This window comes from Colletotrichum costaricense, assembly GCF_030867565.1.
Source record: "Colletotrichum costaricense strain IMI 309622 chromosome Unknown Scaffold_2.1, whole genome shotgun sequence".
Classification (NCBI taxonomy): domain Eukaryota; kingdom Fungi; phylum Ascomycota; class Sordariomycetes; order Glomerellales; family Glomerellaceae; genus Colletotrichum; species Colletotrichum costaricense.
The window spans coordinates 1,949,361-1,974,123 of record NW_026848231.1 but is presented as its reverse complement, the minus strand read 5'-3'; the positions used below and the strand labels follow the sequence as shown (position 1 = coordinate 1,974,123).

General features: G+C 52.4%; 13 protein-coding genes across 13 annotated transcripts; 5 read left to right on the top strand and 8 right to left on the bottom strand.

Moving 5' to 3' along the window:
• Positions 1–64: 64 nt before the first annotated feature.
• Positions 65–1,113, bottom strand: CCOS01_02300 (uncharacterized protein; the record flags this gene model as incomplete). The annotated part of the gene is made up of 2 exons (XM_060450491.1): positions 65–416; positions 560–1,113. 2 exons carry the CDS (start codon positions 1,111–1,113, stop codon positions 65–67), a joined length of 906 nt encoding a protein of 301 aa, XP_060319141.1.
• Positions 1,114–3,776: 2,663 nt separating this feature from the next.
• On the top strand, positions 3,777–4,067 carry CCOS01_02299 (uncharacterized protein; the record flags this gene model as incomplete). Its single annotated transcript, XM_060450490.1, has 1 exon — positions 3,777–4,067. One exon carries the CDS (start codon positions 3,777–3,779, stop codon positions 4,065–4,067), a length of 291 nt encoding a protein of 96 aa, XP_060319140.1.
• Positions 4,068–4,224: 157 nt separating this feature from the next.
• Positions 4,225–5,016, top strand: CCOS01_02298 (uncharacterized protein; the record flags this gene model as incomplete). The annotated part of the gene is made up of 1 exon (XM_060450489.1): positions 4,225–5,016. One exon carries the CDS (start codon positions 4,225–4,227, stop codon positions 5,014–5,016), a length of 792 nt encoding a protein of 263 aa, XP_060319139.1.
• An 880-nt stretch (positions 5,017–5,896) lies between these two features.
• On the bottom strand, positions 5,897–6,963 carry CCOS01_02297 (uncharacterized protein; the record flags this gene model as incomplete). Its single annotated transcript, XM_060450488.1, has 3 exons — positions 5,897–6,094; positions 6,161–6,599; positions 6,695–6,963. 3 exons carry the CDS (start codon positions 6,961–6,963, stop codon positions 5,897–5,899), a joined length of 906 nt encoding a protein of 301 aa, XP_060319138.1.
• Positions 6,964–7,928: 965 nt separating this feature from the next.
• On the bottom strand, positions 7,929–8,882 carry CCOS01_02296 (uncharacterized protein; the record flags this gene model as incomplete). Its single annotated transcript, XM_060450487.1, has 2 exons — positions 7,929–8,499; positions 8,785–8,882. The coding sequence occupies 2 exons, from the start codon at positions 8,880–8,882 to the stop codon at positions 7,929–7,931; spliced, it is 669 nt and encodes a 222-aa protein (XP_060319137.1).
• Positions 8,883–10,666: 1,784 nt separating this feature from the next.
• On the bottom strand, positions 10,667–11,302 carry CCOS01_02295 (uncharacterized protein; the record flags this gene model as incomplete). The annotated part of the gene is made up of 1 exon (XM_060450486.1): positions 10,667–11,302. The coding sequence occupies one exon, from the start codon at positions 11,300–11,302 to the stop codon at positions 10,667–10,669; it is 636 nt and encodes a 211-aa protein (XP_060319136.1).
• Positions 11,303–11,966: 664 nt separating this feature from the next.
• CCOS01_02294 (uncharacterized protein) lies at positions 11,967–12,629 on the top strand (the record flags this gene model as incomplete). Its single annotated transcript, XM_060450485.1, has 1 exon — positions 11,967–12,629. One exon carries the CDS (start codon positions 11,967–11,969, stop codon positions 12,627–12,629), a length of 663 nt encoding a protein of 220 aa, XP_060319135.1.
• A 696-nt stretch (positions 12,630–13,325) lies between these two features.
• On the bottom strand, positions 13,326–13,644 carry CCOS01_02293 (uncharacterized protein; the record flags this gene model as incomplete). The annotated part of the gene is made up of 2 exons (XM_060450484.1): positions 13,326–13,511; positions 13,597–13,644. The coding sequence occupies 2 exons, from the start codon at positions 13,642–13,644 to the stop codon at positions 13,326–13,328; spliced, it is 234 nt and encodes a 77-aa protein (XP_060319134.1).
• Positions 13,645–15,810: 2,166 nt separating this feature from the next.
• On the top strand, positions 15,811–16,880 carry CCOS01_02292 (uncharacterized protein; the record flags this gene model as incomplete). The annotated part of the gene is made up of 3 exons (XM_060450483.1): positions 15,811–16,275; positions 16,374–16,498; positions 16,601–16,880. 3 exons carry the CDS (start codon positions 15,811–15,813, stop codon positions 16,878–16,880), a joined length of 870 nt encoding a protein of 289 aa, XP_060319133.1.
• Positions 16,881–17,721: 841 nt separating this feature from the next.
• CCOS01_02291 (PH domain-containing protein) lies at positions 17,722–18,999 on the bottom strand (the record flags this gene model as incomplete). Its single annotated transcript, XM_060450482.1, has 2 exons — positions 17,722–18,424; positions 18,491–18,999. 2 exons carry the CDS (start codon positions 18,997–18,999, stop codon positions 17,722–17,724), a joined length of 1,212 nt encoding a protein of 403 aa, XP_060319132.1.
• A 1,650-nt stretch (positions 19,000–20,649) lies between these two features.
• Positions 20,650–20,931, bottom strand: CCOS01_02290 (uncharacterized protein; the record flags this gene model as incomplete). The annotated part of the gene is made up of 1 exon (XM_060450481.1): positions 20,650–20,931. A coding segment is annotated over one exon (282 nt), but the record flags the coding sequence as incomplete, so codon positions are not given.
• Positions 20,932–21,189: 258 nt separating this feature from the next.
• On the top strand, positions 21,190–21,399 carry CCOS01_02289 (uncharacterized protein; the record flags this gene model as incomplete). Its single annotated transcript, XM_060450480.1, has 1 exon — positions 21,190–21,399. One exon carries the CDS (start codon positions 21,190–21,192, stop codon positions 21,397–21,399), a length of 210 nt encoding a protein of 69 aa, XP_060319130.1.
• A 1,243-nt stretch (positions 21,400–22,642) lies between these two features.
• CCOS01_02288 (uncharacterized protein) lies at positions 22,643–23,068 on the bottom strand (the record flags this gene model as incomplete). The annotated part of the gene is made up of 1 exon (XM_060450479.1): positions 22,643–23,068. One exon carries the CDS (start codon positions 23,066–23,068, stop codon positions 22,643–22,645), a length of 426 nt encoding a protein of 141 aa, XP_060319129.1.
• Positions 23,069–24,763: the final 1,695 nt, after the last annotated feature.

Here is a 24,763-nt window from a genome sequence, read left to right as displayed (position 1 = left end):
ATCATCGAGACGCAGCTAGACGGACGAGAACAAGTGGACCAAACTCCTTGCCGAGCAATAGTCCTCACGCCGCCACGCTCGTCTTATTCACATCCACAGCGAAATACCAGTTCCCCGAGACGTTCATCGTCCCCAGCTTGCTCTTCATCCAGCAGACGTGGTTGCCGTAGTAATCGCCCCACCCGGCCCCGACGCAGTCGTCGCCCTTTGACGCGCAGAGGTCGATGCAGGCGGCCATGGTGGTTGCGTTCTCCGAGGTGAGGTCGGTGGCGCCGTCGGCCGAGTTGAAGTCGTGGCCGCATATCATGCGGAATGTGCGTTTGGGGGCGTCGGGGGAGCTGTAGGTTACGTTGTCTGCGGCGGGGCAGGTGATTGTTGCGTTTGCGGTTGACGTTGCTGGTGTTGTTGTTGAGTTGCTGGTTTGGGGTGTTAGTTTGGTGAGACTTTTGGGTACGTGGTTTTTGTTTGAGTGATATGGGATGAAATGGCAAAGGGGGGGGGGGGGGGGGGATGAGATGAAAAGGGGATGATTTGTGAAGAGACAAAAGTGTGAACGTACCCTGACGAAGACTTGTTCTCGCTCTTCTTCATCGCCAACCCTACCCCAAGACCGACGGCGATGGCGGCCACGACGAGGACGATAGCGACCCCCATGACGACGTAGCACACCTTCCTACGCATCCCACATACTGTGGCCTTCTTGCCCTTCCCGGAGCCATCCCCGTCGAGAGATCCGGAGCCGTACCCCGGCGACCCGGGCGGCGGCTTGTGATACCCAGGCGGATGCTGCTGGCCCGCGGCGGCATAGTAATACGGCGCGGCGGAGGCGACGGACGGCGAGGACGAGACCTCGAGGTTGGGGTTCTGCTTGTGGTAGTGGTGCCACGATAACGGGTCGTCCGCGACCTCGGGGAAGGTTGTGGTCTTGGCTTCCGAGTGGTTGTATGGGGAGACCTCGGGCAGGTGGATGTCATTGTTTGTGCGGTTCCAGGCGTTTGGCTCGGCTACTTCGAGGCCGGATTCGTAGACCTGCTGGTTCTGGTACTGTGGGTTTGATGTTGCGGCGGGTGATGAGGTTGCCGCCGTGTTTGTGGTGTTTGTTGGGGCCGTCATTTTGAGAAACTTCTCGGATGCCCTTGGCCTTGGGCCCTCCATGGCCGATTTTCCCTTCTCCTCGAGAGAGAGGAGACTATTATGTGGGTTTTTGTTGTTCTGTGTCCCTCCGACTCTCTGTCTCCTCTTAGCTCCGTCCAGGCTCCAGCTTACTGCGCCTCCTTCTGCGTGTGAGATTCCCTCGCTCTTTTTTGCAAAATGTCTGCCTGAATCCCTCAGTCCGAGAGGTGCATTCTCTTGGACGTCAAAGTGAAGGAACTTTGGTGAAACAAAACCCCATAGCTTGTTGTAAGTGATGTGTGTTCGCCAAGAGATATTCCCGTACGATGCGAATAGGTTAGAACCCCCCCTTTTGTTTGCGGAGAAGACAACCGAGTCCAGCCAAGTGCGTGAGCCAGGGTATGTATTGTAGGACGGAAGTGTGGAAAGAAAGCGAAGAATGGAGATGGGAAAATAAGCAGGAAGAGCGAAAGGGGAGAAGCGTGAAGGGAAGAACGGGAGAGGGCTGCCGGCATACAAATTAAAACCCCAGGAGGAAGGCCAGAACAATGGAGGTAAGCACTGTAAGCAAGACCAAAAAAAGCAAAAAACGGGCTGGCGAGGAACTAACTACCTTACAGGCTATGGTCCACAGTCCCGCTGATGGACTGAATCCCCCCCCCCCCCTGCCCGGGGAGCAAGCTTATAGTTTAATACGACGAGTTTGGCGCGGTTTCTCTCTCCTCTCAGCCCCGGTGGTTTGTGCCTTATTCGGGATAGCTTGGCAAATCGGCTGGCCTGCTTGCCGGTCCTCCTTGTATGTATCCGTTCGGGCTGAGGAGGGGTGGGATTTCTCATGCAGGCGGTGGGATGTGTGATCGATGAAGAACGGGGTATGATCTACGGTCGATACGCGCTGTACGGGTATCTTTGACGAGAGAGGAAGAATCAAGGCTGACCCTGATTCCTGACCCTCGAACGTGCAGTGAAGCTGAAAGTTTGTCACTTTCCCTCCCACTCGGTGCTCAGTTCTCGCGTGTACTGTGTATGGCCTACTGCCGAGCTGGTGGGACGGGTAACTGAGTCGACCGAGTTGACCGGATCATGTCAGCGCGCGTGGGAAGGAGTTTCGCGCTTGCTAGTCACCCACTTAGTTTCTCACTGTCTCACTTAGCACTTTCTTCGTGCTCATTTATTATTGCCTGCCGCTACGGTCAAACTGCTTTTTACCTTTTACCTCACAAGGCGTTTCCTCGCCCACGGGCCTCCCCTTTTTCAGCCCCGTTCATCAGCCACCAACAACGGGCCTAACGACTCCCGGGAAAGCGCGCGTTGAGCGTGGAGAGACAGAGCCAAGAACAGGGCACACAGGGCACACAGGGCTACCAGCGCGGGGGAGAAGGAAGCTTGGCAGGCGTTTGGAGGTTCGAGAAGAGACGCCTGCCTTTCGATGAGGTCCCCTTATCTTTCAGGACAGGACGAAGCAGAAGACGAAGGCATAATAGTCGTCCCCGAATCCCCGTCTTTGGACGTATCGATCCTCCAGCGCTCCGCATCTCATTTGCGGCAAGATTTGAAGGCCGGTGGGCAGCGTAACGTCGTCTCAACGGTGGGGAACTGTTGCATTGCAGACAAAGTGGTTTTGAAGAGAAAAGGCTGGGCCAAATCATGTCGCAGAAAAAACGTATGAAATGTTATAGCAAGAGAAAAAGACGATCCTACGTGCCTCCCAACCCTCTCAAATGTGCATTATCCAAGGGAATTTCTTCATGGAAGCGAGCCAGCCAATTGGACGTCTCGACTGTGCTAGTTATACGGGCGAGAGTGCGATGCGGTTGGCTTGGCGAACGAGCTTGAACTTTTGGGCGAGGAACCTCCCCCTGTAAGTTGCAGGTCAGCGTTCCATCACAGGGGGTTTGATGGAGGGGAGAGAGTCTGGAAGAGGGCGAAAGGCGAGATGTGTCGGGAGTTCTGGACCCTCTCTCTTCTCGTAGCGCTCGATTCGGTCAATTGTTCGAGCTTGATCGCCGGGCTGTGCCTCCCGTCCGCGTTTCCACCAGACTGGCTGCGGTACAGGATACAATGGGGGAGCTCAAATATCGCTCATGATGTAATATAGCCGGGGGTGGCGGGCTTCTCAAAGAATCCAGTTGGGGACCGCCCGTGGAATCTTGTAAACATATTTGGGAGTTTTGATTCCTTGCATTGTGATAAGCATCACAAGGCAGTTCCCGGAATATCGTCTCATTGACTGTCATCCATCCGAAATTTGTGCCTAGCGATGAGTAATAATTCGGGGTGAAGTAAAACTCAAGACGGGCTGATGAGATGAGCAAATGGTCTGTCAGCCCTTGCAAAGTTTATGTATAATGAAGGTAGATATGACCTTGGAATGTGTCAAGTCTCTCACTTACGCACCCTTGAGCTGAAAAAAAAAAAAACATCAAGCACAACTACGTGGGCGGAGGTAGTGTGCAAAGGTTATGCTACTTGTTCAGTATATTCGTACGTTCGGTCTTCTCTGCCACCAGCCAGAGAATATCTTCAATCCACTCTCTTTGAAACACGTCGATCAAGTACTCATTGTACTCTTGCATTCCGGTCCAGAGCTGGAAGAAATGGTTTCGTGTATCTTGACAAGGATTGAAGATAAGACACCGTTCTTGCCATTGTATCTGCACACAATGCAGCTGGTCTCACTCGGGTGGGTCCCCGAGTTAACGGTGTCCCTCGCCCAGACCCGGCGCCGTGATGAGGCCGTCGTATCGGTGTCGGCTCATCGTGGGGCGAGGTCGAGCGCTTCCCAGGGCAGACATCCCGACGTGGAGGTTCGGGCAGTCAAAGTTCAAACACGGTGGTTGCGGCACGGAGCGTCGCCGAGAGCCAGATTCCGCGCCAACTCTATGTACTCGTGGATAAACACCACAGTCGGCGAGCTCTCATCCCACGCAACGCCCATCTCGAACTGCCCGTGACCACCCCCCCCCCCTTCCCCCCGCATTGCATCGACCTGGGCTACCCAACGTCCAACGACCACCTTGACTCTTCGTTTGGAAAAGTAATACGGACAGATCAGTCTGGCCAGTCAAACGTTTACCTTTCAGTTAAGTCTGACGACTAGCCAGACCAAGGATGGAGGAGCAACCACAAGCACAAGATCTCAGTGGGCTATCACCAAACTTCCGCAGCGCGTTGCAAGATCTCACCCACGAATGGGGCTTCGTCGTCGTCCGCACCGCTTACGCCGCCGATGATGACGAAGCGCAATGGGCCGTCGCCTTGGAGAAACTGCGAGCCTACGCCGCCCCGGCCGACGACCACCGCGCCGAGACGGCCCCGGATACCTTTGCACTGCCCGTCATAGCCAACTACAGCGTCTTGAGCGGCGCCGATTACGCCTCCGTGCGCAAAGCTTTCAATGGGTGGGTTGACAATTTCGTTCGCCGCAAGAGGTCGTCGAACGACGACGATGATGATAATGATGATGACGACGACGACGACGAGGATGGACAGTGGCCGTCCGACGTTCGCCGCGACGTCTTCATTGTCATCGACGAGCCAGCGCTCACTTCGCTTCTCAATGCGCCAGTCTTCACCTTCGGCAAGGCCCCAAACCTCGACCTGGAGCCATGGGTCGTCGCAGTCGACGCCAAGGACTCGGCGAGCGTGCCGTACGGTGGGGGAGGGCCGTACATGGGCTTCACGAGGTCTCGCGCCCGCGTTCTGGGCCAGCTGTGGGAGGACCTCGGCGCGCGGTCTTTGGCGCGATTGACTCCCGTTCGAGAGTACGACGGCCAGATCCCGCTCTATGACGGTTCTTCGCGGGGTAAGCTCGTCGATCCTGCTGGCGGGCTGGAGTGGCGGTTCAGGTTCCCACGGGGCACGCCGCGAGGAGCGCACGGCGCAAGGGCCATGGTGGAATGATTGAGCGAGCTGTGGGCAGAGCGGATGGTTCAGGGAGTTAAATTTTGTCGCCAAGGGAAAGGGGGGGGTGGGGCTGCTGAAGGCCGGATCAAGAGGCTTTGCGACGCAGAGACCGAAACCATCGTTGCGTTCATCATTCTCAATCTGTTAGATCATACGGAGATTGGCAATTGGTATGTTCCATCGGGATAGCGGGTACGGCTCAAGTGTGCCAAACTTCAGTCTTATTGGAGAAGTACGACGATATTGGCCAGTGGAGCAACAGATCTTTGACGGCCAGTTGGTCTGCCAAGCAGCTAGGCCATCTCAAAAGGTTTCTCCGCCATCTGACTATCCTCTCGGAAGCATGCAACGACTATTTTGAGTTTGAGATACCGCCTTCGACCCTTCCGGGGCCCTTTCAAATTTGCTGTACTGAAGAGCATTGAAGCAACTACCAGCGCCTTGACGGGCGATGACAGGTGACTACAAGACATACTTCCCTCGACTTTGAAAAGCCGCGTACTTTGGCAAGAAATAGTTGACATTGACGCTTCCGAGAGGAGGGACAGGGTCCAGTGCTGGGAGAGTTCCTTGTCGTCTCCCACATGTCAACGCCATACATGACAAGTGTGTGAATTGGTCTTTTGGAGCCATCTGTAGACGATGAACGAGCAAAAAAGGACCTCAGGACAAGGTGTCAGCGGACATACGGGCTCGGTATTTCTTTCATCGAGCTCTAGTAGAACGGGGGCATGTGATTCCATACTAAAAGCTGTAAATTCTGCCAAATTATACATAGGGGAAAAAAGCCCTCAACTCTTCAACTTCTCTAGCAGAGTCTGAGAGAGTCTCGGAGGGTGAAATTGCAAGCAGCCCTGCTCAATCATACCTCGCCCGTTCATCGACCTGGTCGCAAGAACAAGGTAAACATGGCCAAGAGAAAAACAGTTGGCATTCTCGCGTAGAAAATGTCTACGATTAATGCGGTAACATAAGGGGTAATCTCATCCAAGCCCTTCTTTTCAAAGACCCTGGCCAGTCGCCAGGTCCAAGTAGCAGTGGTCAGGAGCAAATTTCCCCACAGCCATGGTCCTCCCTAGGTAAAGAGAGGTCAGTCGTTTCCATTCAGATCTGGATTGGAGGAAGGAGAAAATGGTCTCACCACTGATTGGAATGGTAAGCATAGCAGAAGCCCGACGAAGAAGAGCAGGATCTTGACCATGCCATCTGAAGCAAGGTCTTGCGATGCAGTGCGTACGTTTCCCGCTCCTGGCAGTCCCAAGACACGGTACTGCTTCATAATCGAGATTGATATCTGGATCCCGACGACGCCCAACGCCATCATCCAACCGAGGGTGTGAGAGCCTTGACGTAAGACGAACCAGAAGCTTCGTACTTGCTGCCTTTCTCCGGGCTGGCCCCAGAATAGAAGGCCGAGTTCTCCAACAAGGAACAGACCGCCTGCATGTACCAGTGAGAGGAAGAATCCATCAATAGACTCGATATATCCATAGGCGTTATAGTATGGGTTTGGAACGTCACACTTCTGTCGAGCTATCCAAAGAATTGAGCAGGCCTTGACGATGGACACTGCAAAATCGCTGAGAAACCCAGGATGTGAGCTTCCGATCCATGACTTTCTATTTGGACACCCCAGCCCATGTTTGACATGGCAATAAAACTACCAATTACTCACATGACTAGAAGACGTTCGAGCGCCCAGAGCATTCGTCTTGCTTGTCTGATGTTCTTTTTCCTCTTCCCTATCTCCGCCCAAGAGATGTTGAATAGCTTGAAAGCGGAAACTGAGAGTAGAATGAAGTTCATTGTGATTGTCAAAAGTGAAATTCTTTGATAGTGATGCCATAGTTGGGAGTTCCCAGCAGCCAGCGAGGCAACTTTTCCGGCGGCGCATAGTAACGCTGCGTCGGCATCGGAGCTGATAGGCGGATACGACTTGTTCATGTTTACAGTCTCATGGGTCTTTCGTATGGTCTGCTCATTTCAATTGTCAAAAGAGAAGGTAATGCTCCTTAGGTAGTTGTATGCTCTGGCCCCTGCGGCCATTTACAAGGGTTTTGGCAGTTGACGTCACCTCGCAGTGCCAATGATGACTTGCATCCTGAAGCCTGCGAGTAATGTCACTCTCGTAAAACCCAATCGTGGTTAAGCATGCAAAGTTCTGAGCGCCATTTCCGTGCCTGCGGGACGTGGCTCTCACTTATTGGGTGCGGCGTCTCGAGGACAGGACGAACTTGCCTCACGTGATGGCATAGAAGGGAATGTCGTCAAAAAACCGTCCTGAACAAAACTGACCAAGCCTTTGTTTCAACCGAGCTTGGTCTTGGCGCTTTAGCCAAGTGACGCAGACATGCTTGCCTACTTTATTAGCTAACCTCATAACGGACTATGAAGAAGGCCATTGGTTAGGTGCCGGCTCGGTAACAGATTCGGGATTGTAATCGGAACTCAAATCGTTGATAGACGTACTCTATAGCTCTGGGTTTTGCCTAGGACTATACTCTATTATCTCATCTATAGAATACCCTTCATAGGATACCAGACTAAGTATAAGGAGGTACTCAAGCCCCACCACCATATCATACTGTCACCAAAGGAATTCCGGGCAGGTCGAGACGCTGCTGTGTTAACCTAATAGACTACAAACTCAACGTAAAGAAGGGAGACGCAGAACAGTGGGCAGGAGCTGGAGCGCTGGCCCTTTGGACCCAGCAGATCGGGAGTTTTCTTTTACCCTCAAGGCGAGAAAACGCAGGTTTATTATATAAGTGAAGCTGCCAGTCGAATCCCTACCTTATGCTGAGGAGATACGACGGGAAGGTAACTATATCCATGTACATAGAAACCATGTATATCACAGAACAATAAGCTGAATCGAAGTCATGAGATATCTCAAAAGAAAGAAACCCTCATTCAACCTTCTTCCACATCTTCTCCAGCATACCAACTCTCGCAATGGCCGCTGGTCCCGCCGCCGCAGCTCCAACCTGCTGCATCTGCTGATCCGCCATGGCCGCCTGCGCCAACTGGGCATTTCCATATCCATAACCAACGTAGTTGAAATTGGTAGAGTTCAGGTTTCCTGCTGCACTAAATGTAACTGCTGCCAAACCCAGTGTTTGCGCTTGGCTAAGAGCGTGTTTGGCATTTTGTAGCATTCTATTCATCTCAGGGACGGTTTGGAGATAGATCTGGCGTCGTTGTTGTGCAAAGGCGAGAAAAGAGGCTAGCTGTTGCGTTTGACAGGCTTCTTTGTAGAGTTGGCGCATGCGAGGGGAGTAGAGGTCGCAGAGTCGCGATTCAGCGACGTAATCTCCTTTCATGACGAAATGCTTCTCCAGAGTGGTTTTCTTGGCCACGAGGATATAACATTCCTCACAGATGTGCACGTCGTCCCATCCCCACCATCTCCGATTCTTAGCGAGATCCCGATCTATCTTGGGACAGTTTGGTGCTGCACTCAGGTCCGTCACCAAGTTGCTAAGTGGTCGATGGTCGTTGATATAAGCTGATTCGGCAAACTTTTGTATCAAAGGCATCGCTCGTGGATAAGAAAAGACATTGAACGAGCAAAGCCGAGTTTCATTGGCCGGGACGTGCTTGGGCTTAAAGAGATGGGCCATACGCATACTCGCGATTGTTCCCGCCATGCAGGCTCCGCAAATGTCGAAGTCGGGAGGATTGTCTTGTAGCGTGTACCAAGCAATACCACTTGCGCCTTGCGGATCACAAGGCTTTTGCTGAGAAAGAGATTGCATCACATACCAGAACATGTTAAACTCGCCGTAACTAACTGCTCGTCCGACGGGAATAAGAACGTTGACCTGGCCCATTGCGCACGTCGTGAGCTGTGTAGTGCTCATGCGAGTTGCTTGAAATGATTGACCCTCTGGGGAATCATGGAAGTAATCCCAGTAGCATGCCTCGCAAACTAAGAAGCCTGAGGGGACGCGGGAGGACCAGAACCAGGTCCTATCTGGTGCAGAGACGGCCTGGGCTCTTGGACACAGTTGTATCTGCAACCTCTTGGAGAATGCGTTGGTAAAAGCGATCCAGTTACCGCTTGCTGAATGAATTTTGAGCATGCGGCGTATGTACCAGAGATTATGGTCGCAATTTGCTTCACCTGGAGGTGAATGTATGCTAAACTTGTTTCCGAAGGAAGTATGCTTGAAATGGTCTTCGTAACAAGGCTTACAAACTGCCAGTCCAGAGTCTGGTCGATCCGTGGGATAATACCATTCTCTACCTTCGAGAGACTTGTCTTCCGGACAGAAGCCAAGCTTGGGCCGAGTGGCCATGAAGTTCAACATGCCATCAAGACTCAGGTTTGCTAAAGCAATCGGCCAGAGATTTTCTTTGACGCGAGGGTTCCCAAAGAAACATTGTCTCCCTACGCTGTCTTCATGCCAAACTGGGTTGAAGACGTCATGGAAAGGTGAGTTGAGAATGTGATCGTGGTAGCAACGATTGCAGATAACGAAATTCGGATAGGCGGGGTGGATGAACCAGTAGAGGGGTAGAGTGAAGGGCATGTCAATGCATTCTGTCACGGGCTGGATTCCTAATGGCATGGGAGCGCAGGCTGCCATACCCGAGTGACCTGGATTGGGGCGATTGTCGGCTTGCCTATTCATTGGTGTGTTTGGAACAGGTAATTCCTCAGGAGACTGTCGATTCTGATAAGAGTATGGTTGATTTTGATGAGGGCGTGGTTGCTGTTGCTGGTATTGCACTGGTTGAGGCGACGCTGTTGGATGCGATCCTGGGAGTTCCGCAGGTCGTGAGGGTGGAGACGGAGGTTGGGGATATCCCTGGTAGCCTTGTTGGGGAGTTGGATACACTAGATAATTGGGACTCTGTTGGTATTGCGGCTGATAGTGCCCGGTGGATTGTTGTTGCTGCTGCTGTTGCTGCTGCTGCTGCTGCTGTTGGGGCTGTTGAAAGTCCTTGTTAGCTTGTTTTACTATCTTTTCCGCTCCAGCGAGAAGTTTCGAAAGTCGACCCATTGCAGAATCCGAGGCTTGCTGCAATTTGAGTATATTCCCTTGAGCGAAGTAGTTCTGACTCACGGTGAGGCCAGCTAATCAGCTGAACACTTATAGTCTTATACGCCCTTCCGTGCCCCACTGGTGTCGTTTCGTGCCGATATTGCCGGTCAAAGAATGTCTTGCTTTCCTTATTTAGGACTGGACTAACTCATTTCGACTGACAGGTATCGCTCGGAACAAGTTTATTGGAGCGGGACTGATTAGAAACTATTTATGCAAGCCTCGTGGGTGTGATCTACGTCCACAATGCGTGATTTATCTTAATCACAGCCTCGACGTGAGATGAGCGGCAAGAAATCAGGCGATGAGTTGGGATCGTTTTTTTTTTATAGAAAAAAAAACCTCAAATCTATTCTAACCTCCTTTCCTCATCTAGATTGGAATGCTTTTGGGTTTTGAATTCATCACCATCGCTCCTCATGAATGAGCGGAATGCAGTTGGCATATCTCGCGATCAATAAATATAATACAGAAGATTTACGACCTTCAAACCAAGTGAGCTCATACCGGCCTGTTGATCAAATTGGTTTCCCCTCATGGCGCTTTGGTCCTTTGTTTGGAGCAACTCGGTGTTGAACCGACGCAGATATGATTCTTTAGTAGATGCCTGGGATGAACCGCGCTGTAACTCGATTCCACGCAACCCATTTGTCTCCAAACGTCTTCTTGAGCATCTCTTCTTCATCTTTAACCCTCATCATAAGTCTTCGTAGGATTCCAAATGTAAAGACCGAACAACAAATGAGTCCCCATCCACTCAACGCGGACTGCAGGGCGCGAGGAACTAAGCATCCAACCACACCGTCCCAGCGCAGAAACATGGAGAGATTGATGACCATGACAACGATTTGTCCTGTATATCCGGGATGTTGCATGTATCGATACATACCATCCGTGGTCAAAGTGTCGGGGGGTCCAAGCTTGAAGGTGAAGTTGCTTCCGAGTTGAGCAAAGGCTGTAAGTCGCAGGGGACCTCCAATACAGATAATAAGAAACAAGCAGACCGAAGTGTAAGGGTTCCAAGTGAAAAGTCCGTTGTTCAAGTTCTCAGGGTGCAGGCATACGAGACTGTTGTTGTCGCTGTACCCAAGCACGACAAGTGCATGGAAGATGCCAATACTGACAGCCAGCATCCGACGAATTCGCGCTGCAACTGGGCTAGCATAGGTTCCGAGACTATCTTTGTTCCAACCATCGCGCGGAATTTCATTGGGAGCTTTGAAGCAGGACATGGTGATGAGGCTCGACAACAGAACCGCCCCTGCGAAAGAAACTTTTTGTAAAGAATCCATGGCGATGTAGGCGACTGTAAAGTAGGAAAGAGATTAATTCAAAATAATTTTGAGCTTTCTTGACTGGGTGATCAGATTTGATCGATCGTTTACTTCTGCTGGTCTTCTGGATGGTATTAGTATCGGCGGCAGGCGATAAAATCTCCTGATGTGTGATTACGCCCTGCCGCAGGGCTGTGAGTCATATCAAGAGACTATTGATCCGTTCCGACCTTGCCGGTCAAACAATGCCTCAATTTCATTGTTTAGTCCTCGTACTAGCTCGATTCGACTGGTACGAAAGACTAGGATAGAGAGAGACGTATTGTAAACCCTGTGAACAGCCTGCTGACCTCGTATATATCGATGTCTGTATATGCGTTATTTATTTCAATGACCAAGCCTACTCTGGGTGATCAGTGCAGAAATCACGTAAGGTAAACCCCACTGACTAAGCAGAGACGTATCTCGTGATGGCTTCAACAATCCGTGACCTCACCCCACGCCACGTGATCTTAGTTACATAATCAGCGAGATCCACCATCACTTGCACCCTTTATTCCAGAGCGAGCTTCGTATCCATTTTCACCTTCTAATAGATAAATGTTCTCTTTCACTTACGTCGATGCCCATCTTGCGACCATACGACAGCGTACTTTCCCAAGCGTATTATGTTCATTCGCCCACCCTCAAGTCATATATAGCACGGCACCACAAAATGTCAACGAACATCGATAACTCGAACGACCTTACCGTGCACCGTGTAGACAGTGCGGAGGACTTAGAACTGTGGACCCCATCTCTTGTTCGATTACTACAATCATGTGTCAACATCGATCCCGCCTCGTCCTCCATCGGCTTTCGCGCACCTCTCTCTGAGGCGAAGGCCACAGAATATTGGCATTCACTGTCGGCTCAGCTATATGGTTCCCAACCCAACACCACACTGTTTGTCCTAGGCCGTGGTTCGAACGCCATTGGGACAATTCAACTGGTGACTCATGCTAAGGAAACGCACGCGCACAAGGTCGAGATAGGCAAATTATTGGTGGCCGAAAGCGATAGAGGCCGGGGATTGGGCAGGAAGCTCATGAACGTGGCAGAGAGTTTTGCACAAGACAACTTGGCTAAGAATATGGTGTTGCTAGATACAGCAACAGAAAGCCCCGCGCGGGAGTTCTACTTGAAGCTTGGATACACAGAATGGGGGATCTGTCCACAATATGCTGCGAGCGCTGATGGGCATATACACGAAAGCTCGTTTTTCTATAAGTATCTTAGCATGTAAGCCTCTGAATGCGTAGGCTTTGAACTTACCTATATTGGTATGCCCATACGCCGCTTCATCGGCGCCGGTCACTACACAATTGATGCTTAATATTTACCCACAAGACTTGAAGGGGATAAGCAGCGAGTATATGCCGGTATGTTTCCTCTAGGTTCATTGTCAGTACCGGCTAGTGTGAATTAAATCGGTTTCCTTGAGATGAGCGATGGCAATGAATTGTAAGCGGCGTTATATATGATTGGAGAGTTAAATGCTTGGTTTTCCTAGATAGTGTTATGCTTTCGTTGTTTTGAATGCATAGATAGAGATAATTTTGAGCTTTATATGAGTGAATGCGAGAGGGCTGCTTGTCATAGTGACCTCCGAATCCCTTCTCCTTTTCTCGTCTATCAAAGATTCGCAGCCCCATCAAACACCCAAATTTCTCACGGGGAGCCACATATTGTTGCAAAAAATATTAATTGAGTAGCGGAACAATAACACGACTGGCTGAAAGAATTCCAGATCTGAGTTTACGAGCCAAGAGTAGTTGTATCAGTTTGACATCGAGATACCTCCCAGGCTATCCACAATTCACTTCTTCAACTGTTCTCCCCCTTAACTTGCCCAAGAAAGAAGACGAAACATCCCTAAACTTAAGTATCTCGTGACATCAAAAGTGGCCGAAGCCGAGCACTTGAAAGCCCTTCTCTCTTCTTACATATTGACAACAAGGCCCATTCCGCCAAGCATGACGCCGAGGGCGACAGCCGCAGTCTCCCTGGGACCAGCATTCTTGCTGTGAGTGGTAGTCGAAGTCGCCTTGGCGGATGCTGAGTTGCTCTTCGTGGCAGCGGCTTTGACGCCGCCCGTCGTCGTACTGGCTTGGGGAGTAGTAGTGGCCTATTAGTAGTAAGGGACATGATTAGTCTACTTTTGTTCTGCTGGAAGGTCAAGGTGGATGCAGGAGATTCGAGGGGGAGTCTACCAGGGCGACTGTTGTCATGGCGAGGAGTGCGGCGAGAGAGAAACGCATGTTGGGCTAGGAAGATGGGGATGGGCTGAGGGCGTTATTTGAGGTATGGAAGGTTGATTAGATGAAGTTGTATGTAGTTCTCGGCGGGCTGTATGTTTCTGGAGCTGTGAGAGCATGAATGGGCTGATTAGAATTTGAAGCTAGACTTTGTTCGGGGTCTTATATAAGATGTGTAGACAAAGAGAAGTGACAATGTTTTACCGCACTCACGGGCATGACGCAGGTTTACCAAACACAATACTAACCGCATCTAAAAATAAAACCACCAAGGCATCACGACTGTTCAGGACAATACCAAAAGGGGGCTTTACCGCCGTACCTGGCAAATGATGAAGGCCGATCATGACGCCGTTTCTTGTCTCTCCAGGACAGGGAATCCCACCGGAAGTGTCTGCCTAAATCTGCCTGGCCGAATCGGGAAACATCTATATGTTTTTGATGTAGAATTCGACTTCCAACTAGCCAAGATGGGCCAGGGTTGTATCGATTTGGTGGAGGATATGTGTGGTACTGTATGAAGCTTGTATGAAGCTTGTTCAAACTGCACGCAAGTTATAGAATGGTAGTTTCTTCGGGGTGGGTCACACAAGGACGATCTAGACCGACTTTGGAAGGGCAGGTGAATGGAAGTCATGCCCCGAGGGGCCCGAACGAGGCGAAGCAGGCTTCGTTTATGGCTTGCGGCTTCTCGGTTGGAATTACTTGCTTCCCTCGCCATGCGGACTTCCACATCGGCTCAAGATGCCGAACTCAGGGGGGCCCGAGGGAAGGACATGAGATGAAATGCTTAGCCTCAATGATACGAGTTGAGGCAGATGGCTTTCACAAGGGGGCGTGTTGATGGGCTGGTAGATCAAGACAACTATCAGATGACACGGCTAGCGAAGGAGAGTCGGCTTCTCACGCCTCAGGTGCTTTCTTGAAACATTTGTTTGAAAACACGTTGAACGGCGCGAGGAGCTGTATATGGCAACAAAGTGAAACGAGTTCCAGTGATGATGGTTTCCAGTTCAATGTGGTCTGATCTCTGGACTGAGGTAATGTTTCCTCGGAGAATACTTTGTGTTAGTTGTGGTTGTTGCTCGGACTGTAGTACTACTCCGACAGGTGCCCGGGGCGGGGGCCGCGGGGGGCGCTTCGAAGCTTCTTCGTATAGCAAGGAGTTAACGAACTAGTCCCTCATGCTACCGTTTCGTAGAATGACGTGCTGCTATATTAAGCATCGCATTCAGGTCGGTGATTGTCACTTTCCGTCACGTTGCCAAAAGTCGTGTCCTGTTTACCATGGATGTCGTTGATGAAGAACGCTGGCTTTTGGTTGCACGACTCGTTGAGGTAGGTGGATTATGAATGCATGAGATTTGGTTTCTCAACACTGCCTCACTCTCAGCTTATGACGAACAACCGAGGAATTGTGCATCTGGAATTGAATGACCGGTTTTCAAATTGAACACAGTGTGGCGATGATATGAAGTTGGATGGGCAGAGGCCACCATTCAAGATTCACCCCTCAACCTCTCTCGCCCTCAACTTCGCAGGGACAATGTGGGCAAGGTCCATTTGGTGTTGAGCAGAAAAACAAATCGTGTAACGGCTTGCGTGTTTCAAAGAGAGAACCAAAGACATATCGACGGAGTGAGTAGCGGACTTGCGTCCTCGAGAATGACACTCCGTACTCCTACACTCGTAGTTCAAATACACCAAGATGGATAAGGCACACGTATAGAGGTTTGAATTGACTTTCCCCAAACGGACAAGAGCAAGAAAAGGCGAGCGGCGCCAAAAAATCCCCACGCCAAGCTGCCAGGATTCAGGAACAGAACCAACCGGCCGGCCGGGATCGCTCGCATCTGGCTTGTCTTGGCGGCGTTCATCCCACCCGCCAAGGGGGAAACCAAAAAAAAAAAAAAAAAACATAAATGGCCCAAGCTAAAGAAAGGTAAGGTAAGCAAAGCACGTGAACTTCCCGTCATCTTCGCGCCGTTGTGACCTGTGCCCACCCCCACCAACGTACCTGACCTTAACCACAGAACGCGTCACGTCTATCCGGGATCCTAGCCGCTAATCTTCACTTAAACATCACCGCAGTCGCATCGCATCGCGAACTGAAGCAAGCAACGAAACCACCTCCCACCACCGCTCATCAGCCCACCCACTCTCCCCAAAATGTCCGCTCCCGACCAAGACCAGTCACAGCCCTCGCAATCGATAAAGGAATCATCGTCACAGATCCAATCGCAAGACCACGCCGTCCAACACCAACCCGAGACCGAATCGCATCCCGGCGCCGGCGCATCGTCAACATCAACAACAACACCAGCACCAGGAGCAACCTCAGCAACGACAGCGCAAGCGTCGCAACAACCACAAGAACCATCACAGCAAGCGCAGGAAACACAACCACAACAACCGCCCGCCTCACCTCCCCTCCCCCAAAAACACACCCCCGCGACCCCCGGCCCCCGCGCGGGACGCTTCATCCAGCTCTACGACGGCGCCCTCGCCAGCACCCTCCGCAAAGTAAACTACGACAACTTCGCCTCGTGCTTCCCCACCGTTGCCGCCCACGCGCCGAATACCCTGCGCAACGTCCAGAAGCAAATGGTGGATTACCTCGAGGAGAGGTGTAACGTACGTTTTGGGTCTCATTCCCTGTTCAACCCGCATGGAAGGGGAAGATAACAAGAAGGAAAGGAACCGCAGACTAATGATATTTCTCACACCTATAGAAAGACTTCCAATCGATCCTCGCCGACCGCGACGTCATCCGCAAACTAAACGAGCTAGAAAACCTCGTCAGCGACGCAGACCGCAGGAGACAAGAAGGCGGCAGCGACGTCGAAGAACCAATCCCGTACGTCACACCCCCCCCCCCTCTCCCTTCTCGGGCCTCAACACTCTGTAACACCAGACACACCCAAAATCAAACCCCAAGGACTAACACCAGTTACAACAGCCCACACGTCCTCCCCCCCGACGAAGTCCTAACGGCCCACCTCGCCCCGCGCCTCGCCCCGCAACAATCGACCCTCAACGCCCGCCTCCAAAATACCCAGGCCTCCAACGAATCCCTCTTCGCCTCCATCCAGTCTCAGCGCGCAGAGATCGATGCTCTCTTAGCCCAGCTCGAGAGCCAGGTCGCCGATATCGACGGTGCCAACGCGTTGCTCGTGGACGTTGCGCCCGAGCTGGCGGCCGAGGCGCGGGCTTCCGAGGTGGAGATGGCGGGTATGTGAGGGGTCGGACAGACTGCGATACGCGATCGAGACGAGGGTGAAAAAAAGGGGGGAATACGTAACCGGTAAAGGCTGGATTCATGGAGATGTGGTTGTCGAATAATGTCTGAATACGGCTGTAGACATGGTTGCTCTTCCCTACGCATGAGATACCATTTTGATTTATGTAGGCCGTGGCTCGGCTGAAAACAAAGCCAAGAACTTTAGTCCCTTTATGTTTCTTTGCCATCCTGGATCAAACGGCATTCTCACAACGGCCAAAGCTTCACGTTCATTCCGAGTAATGTTGTTAACGTTTAATACATTCAAGTCGACCAGGCTATGCCTCGACCATGACCGATGGGAAGTTTCCTTCAGGGTCCCCCATCGTTAACGAACATGTTCGGTGCCAAGGCTTTCGCGATGCCAACGCTGAATACTCCATGCTACAGAAAAAGCAAAAGGACGATAATGAAATTTGGGGCAGCGAGCATTGCTGCTGCCCTTGACAACTCCGCCCAATGATGATATGCTTGGCGCAAAGCTATGCTCTCGTTCTCTCTCTCTCACCCGCCATAAATGACAAAGGAGACTGAGAACAGGTTGAGAGGAATCGAGATGAAGTAGGAAGGAAAAAAGAAAAGAGCCAACCGAATGCATATGCCGCGCCGTCCCGCCCGATTTTTGTTTTGGCCGCCGTACCGACCGACCGCCCAGCCTCTGGGTAATGTATGGTAAAAATCCGTATCGTCGAATCTTGCGATTCTTCCTCGTGTCAATGCGAAAGAAAGGCCCTCGTCATTGACGAGGGCACGGGGTATGTATATGTGCAATAGAAGTGAGGGAGAAACAACGATCCATCTTAAATCCTTCTGTTTTCCGTGTGGATGACTTGCCAAGGGCCGAAGAAATCAATCTCGCCGTAGGCTGGCGGCAGTACGCGCACCATGCGACCTGTTGCCCAATCCACGAACCATCGTTTTCCCTTGCTGATGATGTAGTTTGACTTTCGGGGGCTCTTGAACAGGAGAACAGAGTAGCAAAGCTTGGCATAAAGCAGATCGTGGGCCGCACTCCATTGATGCTCGGGTGCCCATTTTCCAGTGTCTGGATCGATGGCCTCGTTGGGATACGATGTTGTCGACAAGCGGCTGCTGATCAGCTCGTTCCTCCCAGGTCCGGGGCCGTAGATAGACTCGCTGTCTAGTACGTTGGTCTCGCCGCGCTCGTTGACGACGGCCTGGTGAACGAGACCCTCTATGGTCGAAGATGCTGGGAAGGGATCGGGTGCCTCGGCAGAAGCCACACGGCGGAGTTCAGGACTCAGTGGTCTTGGCGTCGGTACGGGGTAGTTGTTCGTCGGTGCTGGTGTCTGGCCACGGAACCAGCGGATGCGTTGAATGCGGGGGATGCTTTGGTCGCGGGGATAGTCACGATCGTCGATGGGAGCGGCAACATCGATGGCGGCGAAGAGAGCCTCCAACCACCTGACCATCGTGCTTAATTCTATACAGGATAGGAGAAACTGATCCTCCTCGGCCCTGACACGAATGACATATCGCCTCCTAGGTGGGAGTCAGTCTCTTGGCAGGTCTTGGCATGGAATGAGGCTGAGAATCGAGGCAACCTACTTCTTGTAATCGGCAGCAATACCAATATCGGCGTGCTGAAGACTGTACGCTCTGTCGAGAGATGCCTTTCGCACCCATGGCGGATTGTCGGGCGAGATGGTCGGTCCGTCTCTCGTCCTGCCCCATCCCCAATCCTTCTTCACGTTGTAGAAATTCAATGCAGTGCCTCGTAGTTGTACGATAGTGGTGTGCCAATTTCTGTCCTCTGCCCGTTTGGTTGTGTTTTCAATTTCCATCTTCTTCACCCATACGCCCTCCAACTCGATGTCGCACGAATAGCCTGGCAAATCCTCCCCGACTCCATGTTGGGAGTTGACCCTGGGTGCCACCGGCCGTCTTGGTCTAGCATCCCGCTCATATGGTGGCGGCTGTGATGGTCGTCGGAAAGGGGAAGTCATGACTTCCTGGTAGAAATAGTCCTCCTCCATCGATAGTCGCCGCCGGAGAGGCGGCGGCTGCGCTGCGGTATTAGATGGTCCATTTCCGCCGTCCTCGCTGCGGGGATCCATGGGGCAGATGAGGTTTTATATGACAGGAGACGAGTGAGCCGGCAACAGACGAGTCGTGTCAGGCCAGGACCACCATGCGGCGGGTGGCAGCGGAGGCAGAGGCCCGTTCCCGTGCGTCTGTCTCGGACGGATTCCCTGGAACGAGGGATTCACGAGATGTGCTTGGCCCGGGGGTTATGCTGACCCGCAAAACTTCATGGTGAGGGCCTTTTGTCGGCGGCTCTTTCTTAGGGCCGCACGGGGCAGAGTAACGTAAAACAAATGCAAAGGGGTCCTGGGACGAGACCGGTAGATGAGATGAGATCGGGGAGTGGATTAGGTCCAGTCAGGTACGAATGCGTAGGTATGGAGAAAGGACTGGAGACCTCGGTGGTGTGGATGTGTAGGTGTCGTGGTGAGAAGGTGGATGAAGGATGGAGTGATGTGCCGAGAAGCGAGAAAGCGGTGGCAATGGAGCGACGGGTCCAAGTAGTAGGCCTGGTTCCAATGACCGGGCGTAGGAATAGAATCCGGTTCCTGGAGCGAGCGAGGTGCGGTTCGAGACAAGCACGGCGAGCAAGCAAGCAAGCACAGGAAGCACAGATGGGAGGCGGAGGAGTGGTGGTTGTGGAGGAAGCAGACGAGATGGGATGGAAGGTCAAGGTTGCAACGGGCTGGCGGGAGGAGTGAAGCGAAACGGGAGGCGTCGAGTCATCGGGTGGTGCCAGCGCAAAGAAGAGCCGCTTAACAAGGTTGGACTGAATAGGAAGCCCGATGATGAAAGCAGTACAAGCCGGATATGAGGGAACCGATTCCCGTGCAGGGCCGAAGAAGAAGCGCGAGAGGTTGGAGACGATGTCCGGGACCGCGCAGCAAGGGCAGTTCGTCTGTGTTGAAGGACCAGGGCCGCAAGGGGGACTTGGCTCTGGGGGCGGATCTCATGCGCATCGGACGTCGGGTCAGGCCAGGACAGGGCTCGTTGAAGAGCGGCGGGTGGGAACGTGGTTGCGTAGCTGACAAGGACGGCGTGATATGGCGAAAGAATAGGGTAACAGAAACCAAAGGCGAGTGAAGACCATGTACGGTAATTGGTGTGTTCCTGGGTGGACCACCGCGCGACTTGTGATGATCAGAGAAGGATGGATGGACGGATGAGACCTGGTTGATGGGTGTGGAGGCGTGTGTCGAGCGGAAGTTGAACAGGACCCCAAGCAAGGTTGAGAGAAGTTCAACGGGGTACGGCTTATGCACGGGGTTCACCGTTGGTAGAGGTGAAGTTGAGGTTGCAAAGGGTACGAGTAGAACGGGTGTGTCTTTTTCCCGCTTTATTTTCGAACTTCAAAAGGTCGAACCAAGTGCGCGCTACAATCGGTCCCTGTCGGGATTTTTGCAGGTATTGGGTGATTCGATAATGGAGAATTGGAGAGTAAAGAGGAGAGATGGAGGCTCGGATTCTGGCCGGGCGGTAGGCGTGGACGTAGTGTATCGATCAGCCAAGGTGCGATTCAATTAATGATCCGAAGGTACGTATCCAGTACCAGGACTCAATGCAATGCTGCAGCGATATCCGTACTTGGTACGCGTACCCTTGATATGTACTTCGGCGCGAGTTGGCAAATGGGCAGACTCTTTGTCGGATTGCTTGGAATGATGATTTGCAGTTTGGCGCTTCTACCGTACAGTTGTAAAGTGTGGTGTTCCATTCAGACAGAGGGTGAGCAGCACAAGCAGCAAGCAGCAGCGGCGGCTAGCAAACGGAAACGCAGGCCGTCGGCTTGAGAGGTTCAGGTCGGCAGAGCAGGGGCAGATGAACGGGGGGGGGATGAAAGCGGCAGGGTGGTCGTGAGTCCAGAATAGGGACAAGGAACCGGCCTTGAAGCAAATGGCAGGCAGGCAGGGTCGAGTAAGAATTAAGGCGAGTTCGGTGCCGATGATCGTCAAGACGAACACCCACGAGTAATTCCTGAAACCTGAGTGGTGAGTGGCCAGCGGTTCATCCGTTTGGCAAGCCGCGACCTAACCAAAGTAAGTACCTTAGGGAGCACTGTGGTAGGGGCAGTGAAGGAAAAATAGAAAAGGGCCCTTTGGTGCAAATGCGTGGTGGTCCCCGTCCTGAGGTGGTCAGAGTGGTGGATTGTGGAAGCAAGAACAGCGCCGAGTGGACCGAGGCCTTTTGTAGACAGGTCTAACCCGTTTGGGGAGGTGAAAGACATGCGGCGACCGGGGTGGCGCGGACTCGAGGTACTTTTTTTCCCCTTGACCTGTGCTAGACTGCTAGTAGACCACCCAGCTTTTTCATCTTTTGACCTTTTGGTGGACGGTATAATGGCAATGCTACCTCCCGTTGTGCCTAGACCCAGCAGCACGGCAGGGTATCTTTGTATTTGGAGACGAGAGGGACAGAGGCTGGGTCTCTCGTAGGTCAACGTCCTCTGGCATTGTCATTTGCATTGCAACCTTGGAGATTGGCCGCCAGAGCATAACCGGCGTTCATAGTACTGTCCGAGTCTAACAGTGTCTGCGCGGACGAGAAACAAGAGCAAAACAGAAGAGAGAAGGAAAGTAAGGCAAGAGAAAAGAACAGGTGGTCGGTGAAGACGCAAAGCTCCAAACGTAATGTATCTATCTGATGCAAGGAATGGCGCCTCGTCTCCAACGCTGTAGATTGATGCCGGGCAGGCAAACAAGGACCAGACGGGAAGGAAGTTGGTGACCCAAGGTACCAATGCACTTTACCGTACTAATGAAAGTACCTTACCATGGAAAGACGGGAGAGAGAGTTGCAGCGTGAGAAGGCCCGGGTGCAAAATGCTTGAATTCTACCGAATATCAACCTGCCCGCTTGAGCCTTAGCAAAGTAGCGAGGTACCTTGCTCCATATGAAGGAAGGTCTGCAAAAGTTTGAGCGTAAGGCAGGTGCCTACCTTACCTGGCGAATCCCATCCTCCGTTTCACCCTTGGACGAGTTGCCGGCAAAGTATTCGTACCAAATAGAAGCCACGACGGAAGGTCAGCTGAATGGATGCCTTTTCCAATGGCACCAGTTACGGCATTACGGCACAGAAAGGCGGGGGCCCTAGCCCGGCGTGGACCCTCCCTCCGTACCTGCTTCCATTCTCGGTCAGAAGTCTCCCGTCAACTCCCAAACTCCTCAAGTTCCCACCGCTTGAGTCGGGCGCGACCCGACCTTACCTTACCTTACACTAGCAGGCTAACACTAACAGCGAGACTTATTCCTTCTTTCTAGGAAGCTTAACTCTCTCTACCATGGAGCAGGCAGGTAGCATCCGTCATATTGCACCTGCGCTCATCAAGGTAAAGGCCAGGTCAGGCGTCGCAACTCGGCTTCAACTCCGGCAACAACGTCTCTCTAGCCTTCCAACACAGGAAGGTAGGCTCTCTAGGGAGGCCCTTTGCATACAATGTCCGCGTCATTCGATAACTGGGATTCCTCGGATATAGACACAGACGGATCTTGGTCGGCAACTGCCACTTGCTGACGGCTTGTGGAGCACTCGACTCTGGACTCTGGAGCTTCGTAAACCGAGTCCACCTTGGTTTAAGGTAAATTCTAAGGTAAATGTCAAGTGGATCGACGACGTGGGTGCCAGATTTCAAAACGTTACACAGTACACTTACAGTACTCCGTACTCCGTATCTGTATTCAGGTCGAAAACCGCACTTCGCACAATTGAACAGAACTTGGTAAGACGCTGAGACTTTGCGTACTTCCCAAAAGAATCGTCTGAACAATTACTAAAGAGGTCAATAGGATGCCTCGTACGGGGATACAAACAATGGGATGAACGGGCATGGCCGTCGACATGCCAATGCTAAAACATGCCATACCACACGAACACACACAGTACAAGCACCGATACTTTGTCCCCAACACCGCCCACCCACACACACTTTTTGTCTCGAGACCCAGGCCAACACCAAAGGCCAACACCAGGACGAAACAGGTCAGATATCCGCCATGGTGCCCGAGTCTACCCTCGTCGTCTACTGACCATCCCCCAGTCTCTCTACCGTTCTCTTTGCCCTCCGGCTGCACAATCAAGCATTTCTGCATAATCCATGTCGCCATGCTATCCCCCTAACGTTCGAATTGCCTGTCAATGTCATGGCCTCCCCTTCCATCAATTATACCTCTCTTTCCGCCGCCGACGACGCCGTCACCGTTTTTGCTGGCTCGGGAATCCTTGGCTCTGCACTGCAAGTCATTATTAATGGACGTCAATGGAGGGTTAGCACCGCCTAGCATCAGAACGGGAGCGCGGCCAAGCTCGATGCACATGGCGATCCCGTCCTCAAGTGGCTTGGACTCTCGAATCGGCCGAGAGACGGTTGTCTGTGTCCGCAGCTTGAACATCGTCCGCTGAACCGGAGGCAGCCACTGGCGTGTCCTTGAACCTACAACAAAGTGACTGTACCTTACCGCCCACTATACCCGCGTATGCCCACCCGAAACATCGACGGCGGCGGGACACACCAGTGCTGTTTGCTGGCCTGGGCTTCGACAGGAAGAGTGGTGCATAAACGAAACGAGGAACGGCAAATGCCAAGAGCGGCGGCTGGCCCGAACCACCTGCCACCCTCGCGCACACACTCGCCTCTCCTCGCTTGAGCGCTTGTCCTACTGCAGTCCACGAGTGCGCAGGGCGGAGTGTCCGTTTGGATGGACGCCAATTATTGGCAAAAGTCCAAAGGATCTTTTGCGAGCGGATCCCACTCAGCCGTTCCCTTTTGCTAACACTAACTCGAACACATCCCCCGGTTTATCGCCTGTCGTTGGTCAGCCACCTGCCAGCCTACAGTACTTTCTCAAGCCAAGCATCAGCCGTGCAAGTTTGGGTAGAACAAATCGAACTTTTGCAGACGCGCCTCGTATACTGTGCTGCTGCCTTTTGGAGCAGAGTTTTCGCTTCGGCCCTGGTGCCCCAATGGCGCCGTTTCTCATATTGCGATTATCATGCGCAATACGTACGCTCTGCCTCACCACAAATTACAGAACGGAGCACTCTCCGCGACATCCGGCCCATCAGCACAATCGTTGAGCCAGCCGTTGACAGTGGCAGTTTAATACCTACCCCATCCATCACGCCATGCCTGCTGGGATAGGGACCCCCTCCAGATCCCCCCGTTCCCCAGAAAACGCCCTTCGGATCCCCCCCGGCACGCCACGAAGTCAGGTTTTGACTATGGGGGCGCCAGTCGCGACTCGAACGTCGCGCCCTCCTTCTATACCAGCGTTCGATTTTTTTCCCACAGATGAACATGGTGCTTTTAGGGCCTGTCAAGCAAATGTCACGTATCACTGATGGCGGACTGGTATGGAGGTATTAGTCTGTTGCAGGCCAGGCCAATACCACCACGCAACACACGCCCCCCGAACCCGGCCGCCCGTTTCTGCTTCTAGCGGCTTCGCCCAATCTCTTGGAATTTTCTTGGAAAGCTTGAGTGGACGCCATTCCCGCACCACAGCTCACGCCCCGTCTTCCAGCTGGCTGCCGCTGAATGCTCGCCCTGCCCTGTTTTGCTAGGCCGGCTTCGTTTGTCAACGTGAAGCAATTGTTTCGTTGTCATTGAGGAGACAGGACGTTGATTCTAACGCAAGTTTGCCCATGCCGCTCTACCTCGGAACAGGCAATATTCTAGAAACAACTCGCCGGTCACCAACACCAACGAAATGCAAACTCGAAAGACGTATTCTTTCCTAAACAAGAATCGACGACGGAAATCTCCAAATAATCTCCACTGGCTAACCGCTCTCCGAAGTGCT